Source organism: Pollicipes pollicipes, unplaced genomic scaffold (genome assembly GCF_011947565.3).
Source record: "Pollicipes pollicipes isolate AB1234 unplaced genomic scaffold, Ppol_2.1 Scaffold_6052;HRSCAF=7182_pilon_pilon_pilon, whole genome shotgun sequence".
NCBI lineage: Eukaryota > Metazoa > Arthropoda > Thecostraca > Pollicipedomorpha > Pollicipedidae > Pollicipes > Pollicipes pollicipes.
This window is the reverse complement of record NW_023596805.1, coordinates 9,075,159-9,087,762: the sequence shown is the minus strand read 5'-3', so window position 1 is coordinate 9,087,762 and position 12,604 is coordinate 9,075,159. Positions and strand designations below refer to the sequence as shown.

General features: G+C 53.7%; 1 protein-coding gene across 1 annotated transcript in view; it reads left to right on the top strand.

The window, feature by feature from the left end:
- Nucleotides 1-12,604, top strand: part of LOC119104759 (fibrous sheath CABYR-binding protein) — an 86,832-nt gene that overhangs the window by 57,366 nt on the left and 16,862 nt on the right. The window contains exons 4-7 of the mRNA XM_037228479.1: nucleotides 53-1,333; nucleotides 1,780-1,916; nucleotides 2,492-2,586; nucleotides 9,023-9,145. Coding sequence (XP_037084374.1) covers nucleotides 53-1,333; nucleotides 1,780-1,916; nucleotides 2,492-2,586; nucleotides 9,023-9,145 — 1,636 coding nt within the window. The remainder of the gene's footprint in view (nucleotides 1-52; nucleotides 1,334-1,779; nucleotides 1,917-2,491; nucleotides 2,587-9,022; nucleotides 9,146-12,604) is intronic.

The window sequence follows — 12,604 nt, the reverse complement described above, 5'->3', positions numbered from 1 at the left end:
CTGAGGTTTGGGCTTTGGGCTTTGCTTCCTAACTTCTCTTTCCGATTCACAGGTGTCGCTGCGATCGACTGAACCGCCTTCCGCCATTCAGAACGCCATGGCTACGAAGGACAAGAAGCCTTTCACCTATCTTCCAGCGGGGGGCATTGACCTTTCGGAAATACGCAGTCCCAACATGCAGAAGCGCATTATGAGCAACGCACGCAGCGACGGCATCCAAGGTCAGGGTCAAGGTCAGGGCGGCGCGGCGCAGCCCGTGTCGCCGTCTGCGATGCCGCCTGCCGCGCAGGCGCAGTGCCTGCCGAAGGCGCAGATCCAGGTGCTGCCGCAGGCGCCCACCGAGGCGCCGAGACCGCCTGCGCCTGCCGCGTCCACCTGGGCGCAGAACCTGGCGCGTCAGCGCAGCGCCGGCTCGCCGCTTGCCGAGCAGGCGGCCCCGCCGTTCCAGCGCTTCGCGAAGCAGGAGGCGCCGGCTGCGCAGCACTTCGCGAAGCAGGAGGCGCCGGTCACGCAGCGCTTCGCGAAGCAGGAGGCACCGGCCGCGCAGCACTTCGCGAAGCAGGAGGCTCCGGCCACGCAGCGCTTCGTGAAGCAGGAGGCACCAGTCACGCAACAATTTCCGAAGCAGGACGCGCCGGCCATGCAGCGCTTCGCGAAGCAGCCCGCGCCGCCGCCGACGCAGCCGCGTCCGGTTGCGCAGGCGATGCCACTGTCGCAGCGGTTTGCGGAAAAGGTGGCGCCACCGTCGACGCAGCGCGTCTCCCCGCCGCGTTCGGCACCGCCCGCGGCGGCCTCGGCCAGCATAGCGGCCCATCCGCCCTGGCGGGTCACGCGCAAACAGTCGGCTCCGGCTCCGGCGCAGAAGCCCACGCGGGAGCCGGATCCAGCCCGCGAGCCGGCTCGGGGCGAGCTTTACATCCCGCCCGTGTCGAGCCCGCAGCCGGTGGCGGAGGCTCTGGCTTCGCCGCCGGTGCACCTGCGCAACACTCCGCCCTCCTGGCGACCCAGAGCCGAAGCCGCAGAGCCGGCGCCGGCGCGCACGGCGCCCTGGCGCCAGGGAAAGCCGGCGCAGCAGCGGCCTGCCTTCCAGTCGGCGACGCTGCCGGCGCGTGGCCGGCGCGAGCATGTCATGTCGGTTCGGCAGGAGGGGGTGCCACCACCGCCCCCGCCGCCGCCGCCGCCGGCGCCGGCACCGCAGCACCAGCAGATGCCACAGTGGAAGCAGCAGCAGCAGCAGATACAGCTACAGCGACAACAGCAGCAGCAGCAGCAGCAGCAGCAGCAGCAGCAGCAGCAAGTCCGGCCCCAGCGGCAGCATAGTCTCGGCTCCCAGGTGAGAGGTGTCCTGGTTTCTCAGGATGCGCTGAGAGTCACATTGTGTTGCGCTGGCCCTTTCCACTGCGATTCGTTGTTTTCTGGGGAATTTTCCTGTTCCGTTAATCTCCACTGTAATGGGCGTCATTGAATATGACAGCGTGGGCTGGAGGAACGTAGTTTATTTGAAACAACGTTATGCTGTTCATCCATGCTTCTTAACATAGCGTTAAGCATTCGTGATGCGATTTGAAACTTTAGTAGGTGAGATATAATTTCTTAGAATGAAGCATAAAGATGCTTTAGCTGTTTTTTGGTTACTACTTGTTCAATTCGGATATTCCGAACCTTGGCTGGCTGTGCGTCGCTCGGGGCAGTCACAAGCCTCCCTCCGCGCCCCAATCGCGAGCGCTTCCCGCTTGGCTGGCGTTGGCCCGAGGCTGAGCTTCTTCTGTTCGCCGACAGAGGACTATACCGGTGCAGCTGGTGACTGGACCGGACGGGCAGCCTCAGGTCAGCATTGGCGGCCGGCTCATCCCCGTCACAGCCGAGGGCGTCCAGCTGCCCGTAGGCCTCTTCATGCCCGAGCGGGAACAGGGCAGGTACGCACACTGCGACGTCACTGGGGTCATGACGTCACTGGGGTCATGACGTCACTGGGGTCATGACGTCACTGGGACCAGTGGGAAGTGCACTGATCGCGAGCGAAAAGGTGGTGATGGCTTGGTGAATAAGAGGAAGTTTGGCTGGTATATGTTGCGTTCTGCCGCTGTAACATCGCCGCGCAGGTCTGGTATTTGTTTGGAGGTGTTGTTGGATACTTTTGAAGAAGTTTCAAGCAGTGAGGGAGCTGCGAATCGAATGACATGCTAAATTGACGGTGTTCGCATCAAGCTTCAATTTGGCGCGAGCTAAGTTTCGTGGAGAGGACATAACTGGCGGTAACTATTAGCGGATAAATTTCGAGGAAAATCCGCATATTTGGAGGGAAACCTGGTGAAGAGCTCTGTTTGGCATTTTTTGTAATGGCTGAGCAATAGGGCTTCCGGCATTAATATTGACTTCGGAACGGCATGTCAAGAACAGGTGAGTACCCGGTATTGCATCCAGTATTTCTAACCGTAGGTCATGCTGTGTATTATAGTTAGCCCTGAATGCTGGCCTCATATGGTTTCAGCTTGCGCACCAACTCAAGTGAGCCAACGCAGTCGAAATCTTTCAGAGTGATCCAGCAAGTCACCCAGCGGCAGAACAGCCAGCCTTCGCCTGGCGGTGAGTACAGAAACTATTTAGTTTGCCGGGCATCCGCAGGATGGCAGGCTGCATGGGCTTTTATCTGTTTTTTAGCTTAGGAGGGGGAGAGGAGGTGATGCTTGAGCGGTTAGCGCCAGAGGCCTCGGCACGGGTCAAAAGGCAGGGGTGCATTGATGTTCTGTGATACCTTTTTTCGTGTGTCACCGCAGGTATAAAGCTAAATTTGCAAAAGACGAGGAGCTGGACATGTGCCACCAACACCACGAAATTGGTTCGCTTTGCAGCCAGAAGCGTTACTGTTTACGGGCACTGGCCTTCCACATAAAGAAATAGAATTACCATCGCTTGGCTGCGTGACCACAGTTGTGAGGAGCTGATGACTGGCACGCGGCCCACGACTCAATCCAGCCTAGTGTTTCATATCAGCCGAAGCTATCAAAAATTGCAGCCTAGATGAGCTCATGGTTTCTGCGTCTTTCCTCACCCCTTGATTCACCAACTATGCCTAGTTTTCTAAACTTATGATGCCGTAAAATTAGGAGCGGAAGGTCTTCTTTCTCACCTATAGAAACTTAAGCCGATGTGATTAATATGATAATTTGCGATCTCCAGGGGCTCAATTTATACCCAGGTGCTCCGGGAATAGACAGGTTGGATTGTTTACTGGCAAGTGCAGGGTCTCCGTGATGAGGGCGGAGGAGGGGGAGGGAGGGGCGCTGGAGCAGTTTTGGATTGAAGCAGGCCACGTGACTGCCAGGGCCGCAAGTGTGCGATTGACTGATAGGGGTGGGACTAGCATTCGACCTTGGAAAAGGCCGAATTCTCAACTTATAACTGGTTTCTTACATGACTTTATAGTTTTCTTCCTTTCTTCTTCCCAGTTTGTGGAAAATTCACTCCTCCATTTCCGCCACTGCCAACTGGAAACAAACGTGACAATTGTTACAATCCTCCACGCTGCTATTGAGCCCAACGCGAAATAGTAAAACCACCAACCAGAGGTATAAAATGTAAAAGGAACACTTCCTTGGTTTTGCAATATTTAGCCTATAGCTGACGACGCTACTGCCAGCAAAAGCCAGTTGGACCGATCAACTGTCAGCTTCTCTGACGTCATAGTGTATTAATTAAAGCGCAACTTAAGTCGCATTTCAGCTTGTCGTTGCTCGGTGCCATGGCCTTTATTAGCTCGCTGGTTTGACGTCGCTTAAGTCAGATTATCAAGATCCGAAGATGAGGCGTAGCATATGCATGGTAGTAAGGGCCAGACAGCATGCGAGGACTGTGATGAACAGCTGATCTGGCTGATCTCCTCGTGAAGAGATTTCTGTGCAGTACTGAACCAACCGAGCGATCGGACTTAGGTACCCTCGTGATAAAACGGCATCCACGTTAAGCTGGACGTGATCGGTAACGGAGGGCGAACGTCCTCTGATCGCTGCAATGCTGCTTTGCTGTGACATCTTTCATCCATGAGATGTCTATTGTTAAGGTACTTTTTCGTGAAACTTAAATTTCCCCCGTCAGGCGGGGTTGCAACCCAGACAAAAACGCTACTCTGCCCATCCCAAGATCAGCAGCTCGACCCATTCTGGGGGGCCTGAGCCGTTTCGCTTGATTGGAATTGAAACATGTCTGGCTGTGAAGTCTGAGCGATAAAACTACAAAAAGTTTCCTTAAATCTCGGTAGACGCTTAAGGTTTCACATCTCTTGTTATTAAGCTTGAAAATCCGGGAGTGTGAATCAAAAATCTGAGCCATTGGAACATGGATATGACAGAGTTAATTTCCAAAGGAATTTCATTAAAACAATGTTGGAAAAAAGCGCTCGCAATGCCTTCGGGCCAACGCAAGTGATACTACCCTCGCAACAAGTCACCATTACCCATCCATTCATTGCAAACAATCACTGGTGACCTCTCTGTGATTTCCTTCGCGCGGCGATCTCGACCAATAAATCGGGATCATCTCGATCTCGATCCAAAAACGTCGATCGATCCAGCCCACCCACACCTCTGCCTGCCAGTGGTCTGGCCATGCATCGACGCTGTCAGACCGGATAATCAGAGGCGCGACCGCGACCCCATACAGCCGAGCGACGACCCCGGCCCCCGCCGCCGCCGCCGCCGCCGCCGCCGTCGCCGCCGCCGCCGGCCAAAACACACACGCGGCGCTGGGGGTCAGGTCAACCGACGGACCCGCCGGCGACGGCGCGGCGGGGGGGGGGGGAAGGGATTGTCGCGGGGGGGGGCGGAAGAAGCGCGTGAAGGCGGTGTGATGGCCTGGTTCTGAATTTTCAGAGAGAGAGAGAGAGAGAGAGAGAGAGAGAGAGAGAGAGAGAGAGAGAGAAAGAGAGAAAGAGAGAGAAGAGAGAGAGAGAGAGAGAGAGAGAGAGAGAGAGAGAGAGAGAGAGAGAGAGAGAGAGAGAGAGAGAGAGAGAGAGAGAGAGAGAGAGAGAGAGAGAGAGAGAGAGAGAGAGAGATAGAGAGAGAGAGAGAGAGAGAGAGAGAGAGAGAGAGAGAGAGAGAGAGAGTTGACGCGGTATGGTAGCGTTTGTGTGCGTCTAGAGTAATGTCCGCGGGATGTTACACACTTGTGTAGTCTTTTGAATGCGGTCGGAACTGCTCGCTGAAAGCAAATTCGAGCTACGTCGTCTTCTATCGATTTCCCCACCACCACCCCACCACTGTAAGCAAAGACAGCTAGGGGTGTTCAGCGGCCGCGAGCGTCTTATTCAGACTGGCTGACCAAATGATGGCCTTTTCACGCGCCTCGCATTTGTTCTGTGGCAGGTACCTCTGTTTAGCGACCAGGTTACGCTGGATGGTAGAATTAGTGTCCGAAATGTGACACATTTTTTCATGTAACTTAAATGCATCCGTCAGGGCTAAGTACTGCCGCACGACGCAGCCATGCGTTACTACCCACCTGCTTCCTGGTGAGTCACATATGTCAGCCATTCACTGTATTCCGAAACGCATGCGTCGCATTTGGAACTTTGGTACGGTATGAAAGCTGAATGGGTTATATCGTTGCTGATTCTTGGCGTAGTAATATATGGGTAGTAATAGTAGTGCTCCAATCGTAATCGTGGATAAGTCCACATTACCATGAAATTTGGCGGGTACGTGCAAATTTGTGTAACTTAACTCCTGAAGCTTATTTTTTCATTCCTTTCGTTTAACGCCTCTCATTTATACTCTTCCGTTCAATACTTTAGATAACACTGCTGGTCAACATCGCCACTAAACTACTTAGTCCCACTCTGTAAACAGAATGCAGGCTCCGAAACGTTAACACCAAACAAACGTTGTCCCTTAGTACATAACAGTTACCCAATGTTCATCTGCATTCGCTACCTGCGTGTGTATCACAACAAGCGTACTCATGCCCGATGACTGAAAATTTCGCCGAAATCTGGCCGCTGACAGGTGACAGAGGGTAGTTTTGGGTGGACCGCACCCGGTTTCGCTTTCCAACACGTTCCTCGCATGTGTAGATACCCCGCTTTGCGGCCCATTGCAGTGAATGGGCAAACCAACGCGTCACTACGTCTTGACCAGTATCACTTCAGTGAGAAATCTCGTGCGTATGGCGATATTGACTTTGGTGAGAACTTGACATGAACTCATGAACAGATTGCGTGCAAACAAAGCGCGTGCGTATCTCTCGGTACAGGGCATACGCTTGGAAGTGTAGGTATTTCCTCGCTCCCCATGACGGCTGCCGGAGCCTAAGATGCGTGACACGTGACGTCAGGCCTGACGTCACGTCTGATCGTGAGATGTGTGACGTCATACCTGGCGGTCGTGAATGCCTGACGTCATACCTGGCTTCTGTAGGTGCCGCGACTTCGAGCAAGGCCCTGTCTGAGACTGGCAAAGGCTAGATGCCAAGCCCTGGACGATGCTGTAATAGCGGCGATATTCGGTCTTCTCACTTCTCGTTTGGCGTCAATGTTCGAGGGCCGTGCGAAACATGCTGGTAGTTTGGGCTCTGGTGACCTCTTGGGCCGCGGCGGAGAGCGGGTTCATTGACCCCTCAGGGACCGTCTGAGCGTCCGAGGTCAGCACAAGATGGATGCCGCGCTCAGGTTCGCATAGACTGCCTCGGGCGATGACAGGGCCGTTTGTTTTCGGAAGAGGAGCGCTGTTCTGTGATTTGGAAGGCAGTCGCTGCTCTGTAATAGGAGACATGCTAATTGCGGCCAGACTTAGAAGGCATGTCAGAACAAGGTGAAACGGGTCTTGTTTTTGTAGAAAATAGATGACTCGTTTTGTTTTAATTGGTATATTTCGTGGAGGACGAGTGTTGTTTTGTATTTTCCGTTCCTTGCCAGAGGCCACTGAGGCGAAGTTTGCTCAGACTTACTCTGTTATCATGCGTAGGATTGATACTAAATACCCGGTGTTTGTCTTTTTACGTCTGCGTTCCAGGCCGGACGAGCTATCGTTCAAAAGCTTAACAGATTTTCGTTAACATCAGTTTCAAACAGTCCGTCAAAATTTGAATCTCTTGGTCATCCAGATGTGACTCCAGGAGCGTTTTTTTTTTTAGAGACGCTTCAGGTTAAACCCCGCGAGCTGTTTAAGGTGAACGCTTCGTCCCCGGTGCTTTGACTGCACCCTGGTGATGTTGGGGCCAGGTGAGATTCACACCTCTCTAAGGCGTCAAGGCTGGTCACATTTAGGTGACAGGTGAGGTCATGGAAACCGGGAGCGATAACGGAAAGTGTGAATATTTAGCCACATGTATGAGCTATGCGAAACGAGCTCTGTGATCGGGGCAGGCACTCATTTTTCACACCCATTAAACACCTTCGTTATGGCTTTCTTTCCTGTGACCCGTGTCAGCATGAGCAGTGACGATGTTATTTTTCGAGGTATGGGACGCCAAATGGCTCCTCCTTTCGGAGCTAATCAAAATTTAACGAATTTTTAGTGGGTTGAACGCCCGCAGACGTACGGTACGCGTCTTGTTTGACGACGTGATGCCCATTTGTAGCATTGCAGTTTGCAACAGTTCTTTAGGCGCTATTGCTACTCACATTTTTCGATCGTGGCACAACGAGAATGGCCGTTGGAAGTCAAAGATCGGCAGTGCCATCATTGTCTGGCAGCCATCCGGCATCAGTCGCGCGATTCGTTCATTAGTACTAAGCTCAAGCTTTTTGCAGGCGTATTTCGCCTCAACGCGAACGGACGTTTCTTGGCACTCGTGCTGTGGAGACCAGTGTGGTTTGTCACCAGGCCAGGTCCATTTAGGCATGTCGGAACGGGTGGACACCTCCATTTTGCCGTGTCAGTAGCGGAGGTCAGCAGGGGCGGATCCAGGGGCATTTGGATCCAGGGACGGATGCAGGACACCATCCGCATCGCCCATCAAGTAACTAAAGTCAGCTCAAAATGTTGTCACGGTCACATTTTACCAAGTAAAACGGAGCGAGCCCCCTTCGACCGTCCCTGAACACGTCCGTGGCACACACACACCTTTTTGCCACCTGTTCAGTGCCTCACCTGTGCCAGCTCTTTCGATCTCGGAATCTGCGCGAACAGAAGCGTATTTCGGTCCACTCGGCCATTATTAGTGGCGGGCATCGTCGCCTTGCACAACATAAAGCCTCCGTTCTGCTCGCAATCGAGCGAAACTCACCCGGTAGTGAAATCGGGCAGGTAGTGACTGTAGCTCTACCACCAAACGCTCCGGCAGACGTTTGGAAGCTTCGCAGACCTGTAGTCTTAGAAGAGAGCGATAGTTTTTATTGTTATTGGCGCAGGCTTTTAGCTTCTGGTGGGTCCTCACTGCTGCTTGGCAATAGCCCCCCGGCTGTCAGAAGTCTATGATTATCGGTCACGGATATGTCAATGGCAACGAGCTGATAAATTGATGGTGGAAGGGGGGGGGGGGGGCGGGGGGGAGAGAACCCTGCCTTTTAACGCTGACGCCTATGTTGACCTATGATCTCGCTGGCGGCCACATTAGATCTGTTCCCGTCGCTCGGCGGTTGCATGGGGAGGTCAGGGGACAATTTGTTTGGGGCACCATTCCAAAGTGCGACTTTGTTTGAACTCATTTGACCCGAAGGTCATGACCTAGAAACCTCAATTTTTGACACAAATGATTCCACATTTAGGCTACTCCACCTCATGCATTTAGCGTCTCTGGCTCCCTGACTTTTTATATCAGTTTGCAAATTGATCCCCCCCCCCCCACCTCACCCGAGCGGAGGGTGTTTACCGGCTACCCGGGCACGTGTTTAGTTACGTGCAGATAGCTGATACCTCCTTCAAAAATAATTTCCGTGGCAGCAGATTTTACGCAGATTCAGCGCTCCTCCCACCTCCGTTAAACCAATCGTATCTTGTTTTGGAGGAGCGGCGGGAACAGATCCACCGACTTCTGATCTTTGGCCTCCGACGCCGACGGGTGTGTTGACCTCTGACCCGTGTTCCAGAGCGACCTTGGAGTCGACCCCGCGAGATACCGACCGACTCGAGCGGCGACCCGATCCCCTCGATGCGCAGTGTCCAGCTCTCGGATGACGACCGTCGCCTCATGACCGCCTTCAGAGACCAAGGTGGGTGGAGCGGGCGGGATGGGCCATCGCCGTGGGATGGTCTAGGGGATGGTACTCTGGTACTGTACCCCGCTGTACTCTGGATGGTACTCTCCCCAAATCGTCGTAGTCAGAGTGACCGGCTTGGTCGGTACGAAGCGTTTTGATTTTCACTTGCGCTTTAGCCCGGCATATTGGCTGGGTAAGGTCGACTGGAGGAAATTGAGGTGCACCTGAAACGCCGGAATCTAAAAATAATCTGGGAGTACCATTATGCATGGGCATGTTGAGAGCAGAAGTCCGGTCCCTGGATGCAAAATCCAACATGCACACAATTTACACGGTTTATATTCGGAACGCAGTTGTATTGTATCTCTCGCACAATCTGTCGCGGAAATGCGCGTCTTACGCGAAACCAGCTACACTTTAGCCCAGAAACATGTTTCCGCCAACCTCCTATCTTTGAACACAAGAGTAAAGTCCCAGAATCGGGTCACTTCAGCTCGCTCTCACCTGGAAGAACCGCATTCCGGGACATCTGTACCTGAACGGCACACTCCGTCGCACGCGCGTACCCACCTGCGACGGCTTATGCGGCGCGGCGCCTCTGTAGTCGGCCGCAGCGCGACGCCGCCGCAGTCGCCTGCCCGCTAACGAGGCCCGGAGGCGACCCGCGCGACCACGTGACGGGCATACCAGCCGTTGGCGGCGAGATGACAAGGGTGCCATGGGCCCGGCAAGAATGCCTTCAACGTGAGGCACGTGCACGGCACGTGTGTGGCGGCCAGGGCTGGTGGCCGCCGGGGTAGGTGGTCACGTGTTTTCTTGGCGGCTGCCGGGGACAGGTGTGGCGGTGCGTTGCTTTGCGGCGGGTTTTAGCGCCGTGTTACAAAGAAAGCACTCGCGAACAGGCGAGCTGTCTGAAGATTGTCCGTGAGCTGCAGCTGTGTGCGGCGGTGGTGTGAGGCTCCGCCGGAATTCGTGGCGCGTTTATGCGAAATTTCCTTGTGAATGATGCTGGGATGAGTTGAAAGCATTCCGGGGCTCGACTTTACCGCTCAGTCTTAACAGTAGTATGGTAGTAGCTTTTTACTTAACGCCGGCCAGTGACTTCTGGCGCTGTTCCGACTCTTGAGGAACAGAAGACGTTTTTACTAGTAATTTCGGTTTTGATATAGTCCATTGCCATGTGACATTGAAGTAATGCTGCCACCGTTTTGCAGTGTAGTGTGCATTGCTGCGCTGGCTGTCGACCAAACACCACTCAGCCTCTGTGCCGTCCGCCATCACTGCCGGAACCTTCACCTAAGCTATCAGCAGTTCAAGATATAGATTATCCGCGATACGTCAGCAACCCGCAAAATTTATTTCCAGGCTGTGACGGGGACTATGTGTGACGTAAGCATGACGTATGTCTCGCCGGCTAAGCAAGCATACCGCGCAATTAATCACGTGAATCGATTAATAACCAGCAGATAATGGTATGCGTAATTATTCCCTCGGGCGACCAGCCAGGCCATGCGTTACAGAGTGCACCTGCAACTACGTTACAAACTTAAGCGATCCACTCACGCTGCGGGACCCTCTGACTACGCCTTTGCGTCCCACGCCACGCGGTCGAGAAGGTTATGACGCCATCACGCAGCCGGCGGATGGGACCGGCTCCCCGCGCCGCCACGTGCGTCACCCTGACGCGGCTCCTCTGAGCTCGTCCGGACTCGTTCTGGCTCGTCCGGGCTCGTTCTGGCTCGTCCAGCGCGCGACGTGACGAGCTGGCGCTGAGCGTCCGGCGCCCCTATTTCGGGGCGCGTCGTCTGGGGCGCCGTCGTCTGTTAACACCAGCCAACTTCCGTGACGGGCCTTGCTCATAAACCGACGACTTGGGACGTCAGCGTAGTTACGCTGTCGTCGTAGCTTTTGAACTTCGGTGTATATTCGCCATGCAGCTTGCATCATGAGCGCTTCATTGCGACTAAAATAAACTTCATAGTTTCGTCTGTTAGGAATTTATGCCCGCAGGCAGCATGCAAAAATTAATCACCGGCGACACCTTTGGTCGCACCGGGCGTTCGGAACGCATCATACATACTAGCTTTTCGCGATATCGCAGTGCACCATCCAGGCGCCATGTATCATGCAATAACTAAGATACGAAGATGTTGAATGGGGGGGGGGGGGGGGGGGGGAGGGGGCGTTGCAGCTGGCCAAGCAGCATGGTTGACTAACAGCCGCAAAGCCTTGGGTTCGAGGCTGGCAGCAAGCTTTTATTTTTCTCAACTGTGGTAGGAGTACCATCGCTGCGAGCGATCGTAGCGGTTATATACAGCGGAAAGTAAATCAGACTAACTTATCTACTGATGCTGCTACTATGTTACTGACGGGAAAGGATGCGAAAGCATTGTGCGTGGCAATGCGTCCAGAAAATTCCAGACAATGTCGTGATATACGGCACGTGTTTTAGCGTCCAATATGATGCATTATTTATGCAAATAAAAATATACCTGCAATATTAAGTGACTTAGGACGTAATCTTCAGTATTGTGCATGGTACAGCAAAACAGTCTCCCTATAATTATCTCTCCGTACATGATCACTTGACTTTCTAAATGGCAGATGCAAAACCGAAACATCGAAGCAATGGATTTCCTTACTGCGCGCGGTGGATTCCTCACCTATCACTGGCCTCCGCGCCAGCGTTTTAGATAGCATACATTTGATGGCATTGAGATGGCTTGATGATATACATTTTCGACGTCCGGCGCGCATTTCGCCTTTTTGATTTTTCATTTTTCCACACATTGCCATCAGGGTGTTCGTCACCACGTGACGGGGGCTATCTCACGGCAATGCGAGCGAGGGTGCCGCCATGCAAGGCCGGGCGAAACACGTTAAGCGGCGTGACAAGTGATCCCGAAGCCTGTCTCTGTGTCGGTCGCATCCTTCTCGCTTTATCTCGCTATAGCACTCTTTCCTTTCTATCCCTCCTCTCTAGCCTTCTGTCGACCTTTTATCCATCCTCGTCCGTTTCTTCACGTCCTCTCACCCTTTCTCACTCTCCTGCTCTGGGTCTCCCTCACTCGCTCCCTCGCTCTCTGTCACCCTCATCCTCACTCCCCCTTTCATCTCGCTCTCACTCTCTCCCTGTGTTTCTGTGTCTTTTCCAAGACCACTTTGTCATAGCAGGCTTGGCTGGAAAGATGACAGCCCAATCTGAGTAGCATTTATTCAGCGTTGACACGGTGATCTGTCGCTACTCCCGTGACGTCAGCGTGACGTCACAGGTGACAGCTTTGACCCGTTTCTGTCGGAACGCTGTCTGTGACTTTGGCCAACTGATGGCACCGATTCGCCCGTTCCGTCTGCTGCTTCTGAGGCACCAGTTTCTTTGCTGGTGCTTTGAGCTGGTCGGCTTGGGAATCCTTTCTCTCTCTACTCCTTGATGTAAACACGAAATGCCTTCATCTCGTAGTTTTTCGGTAT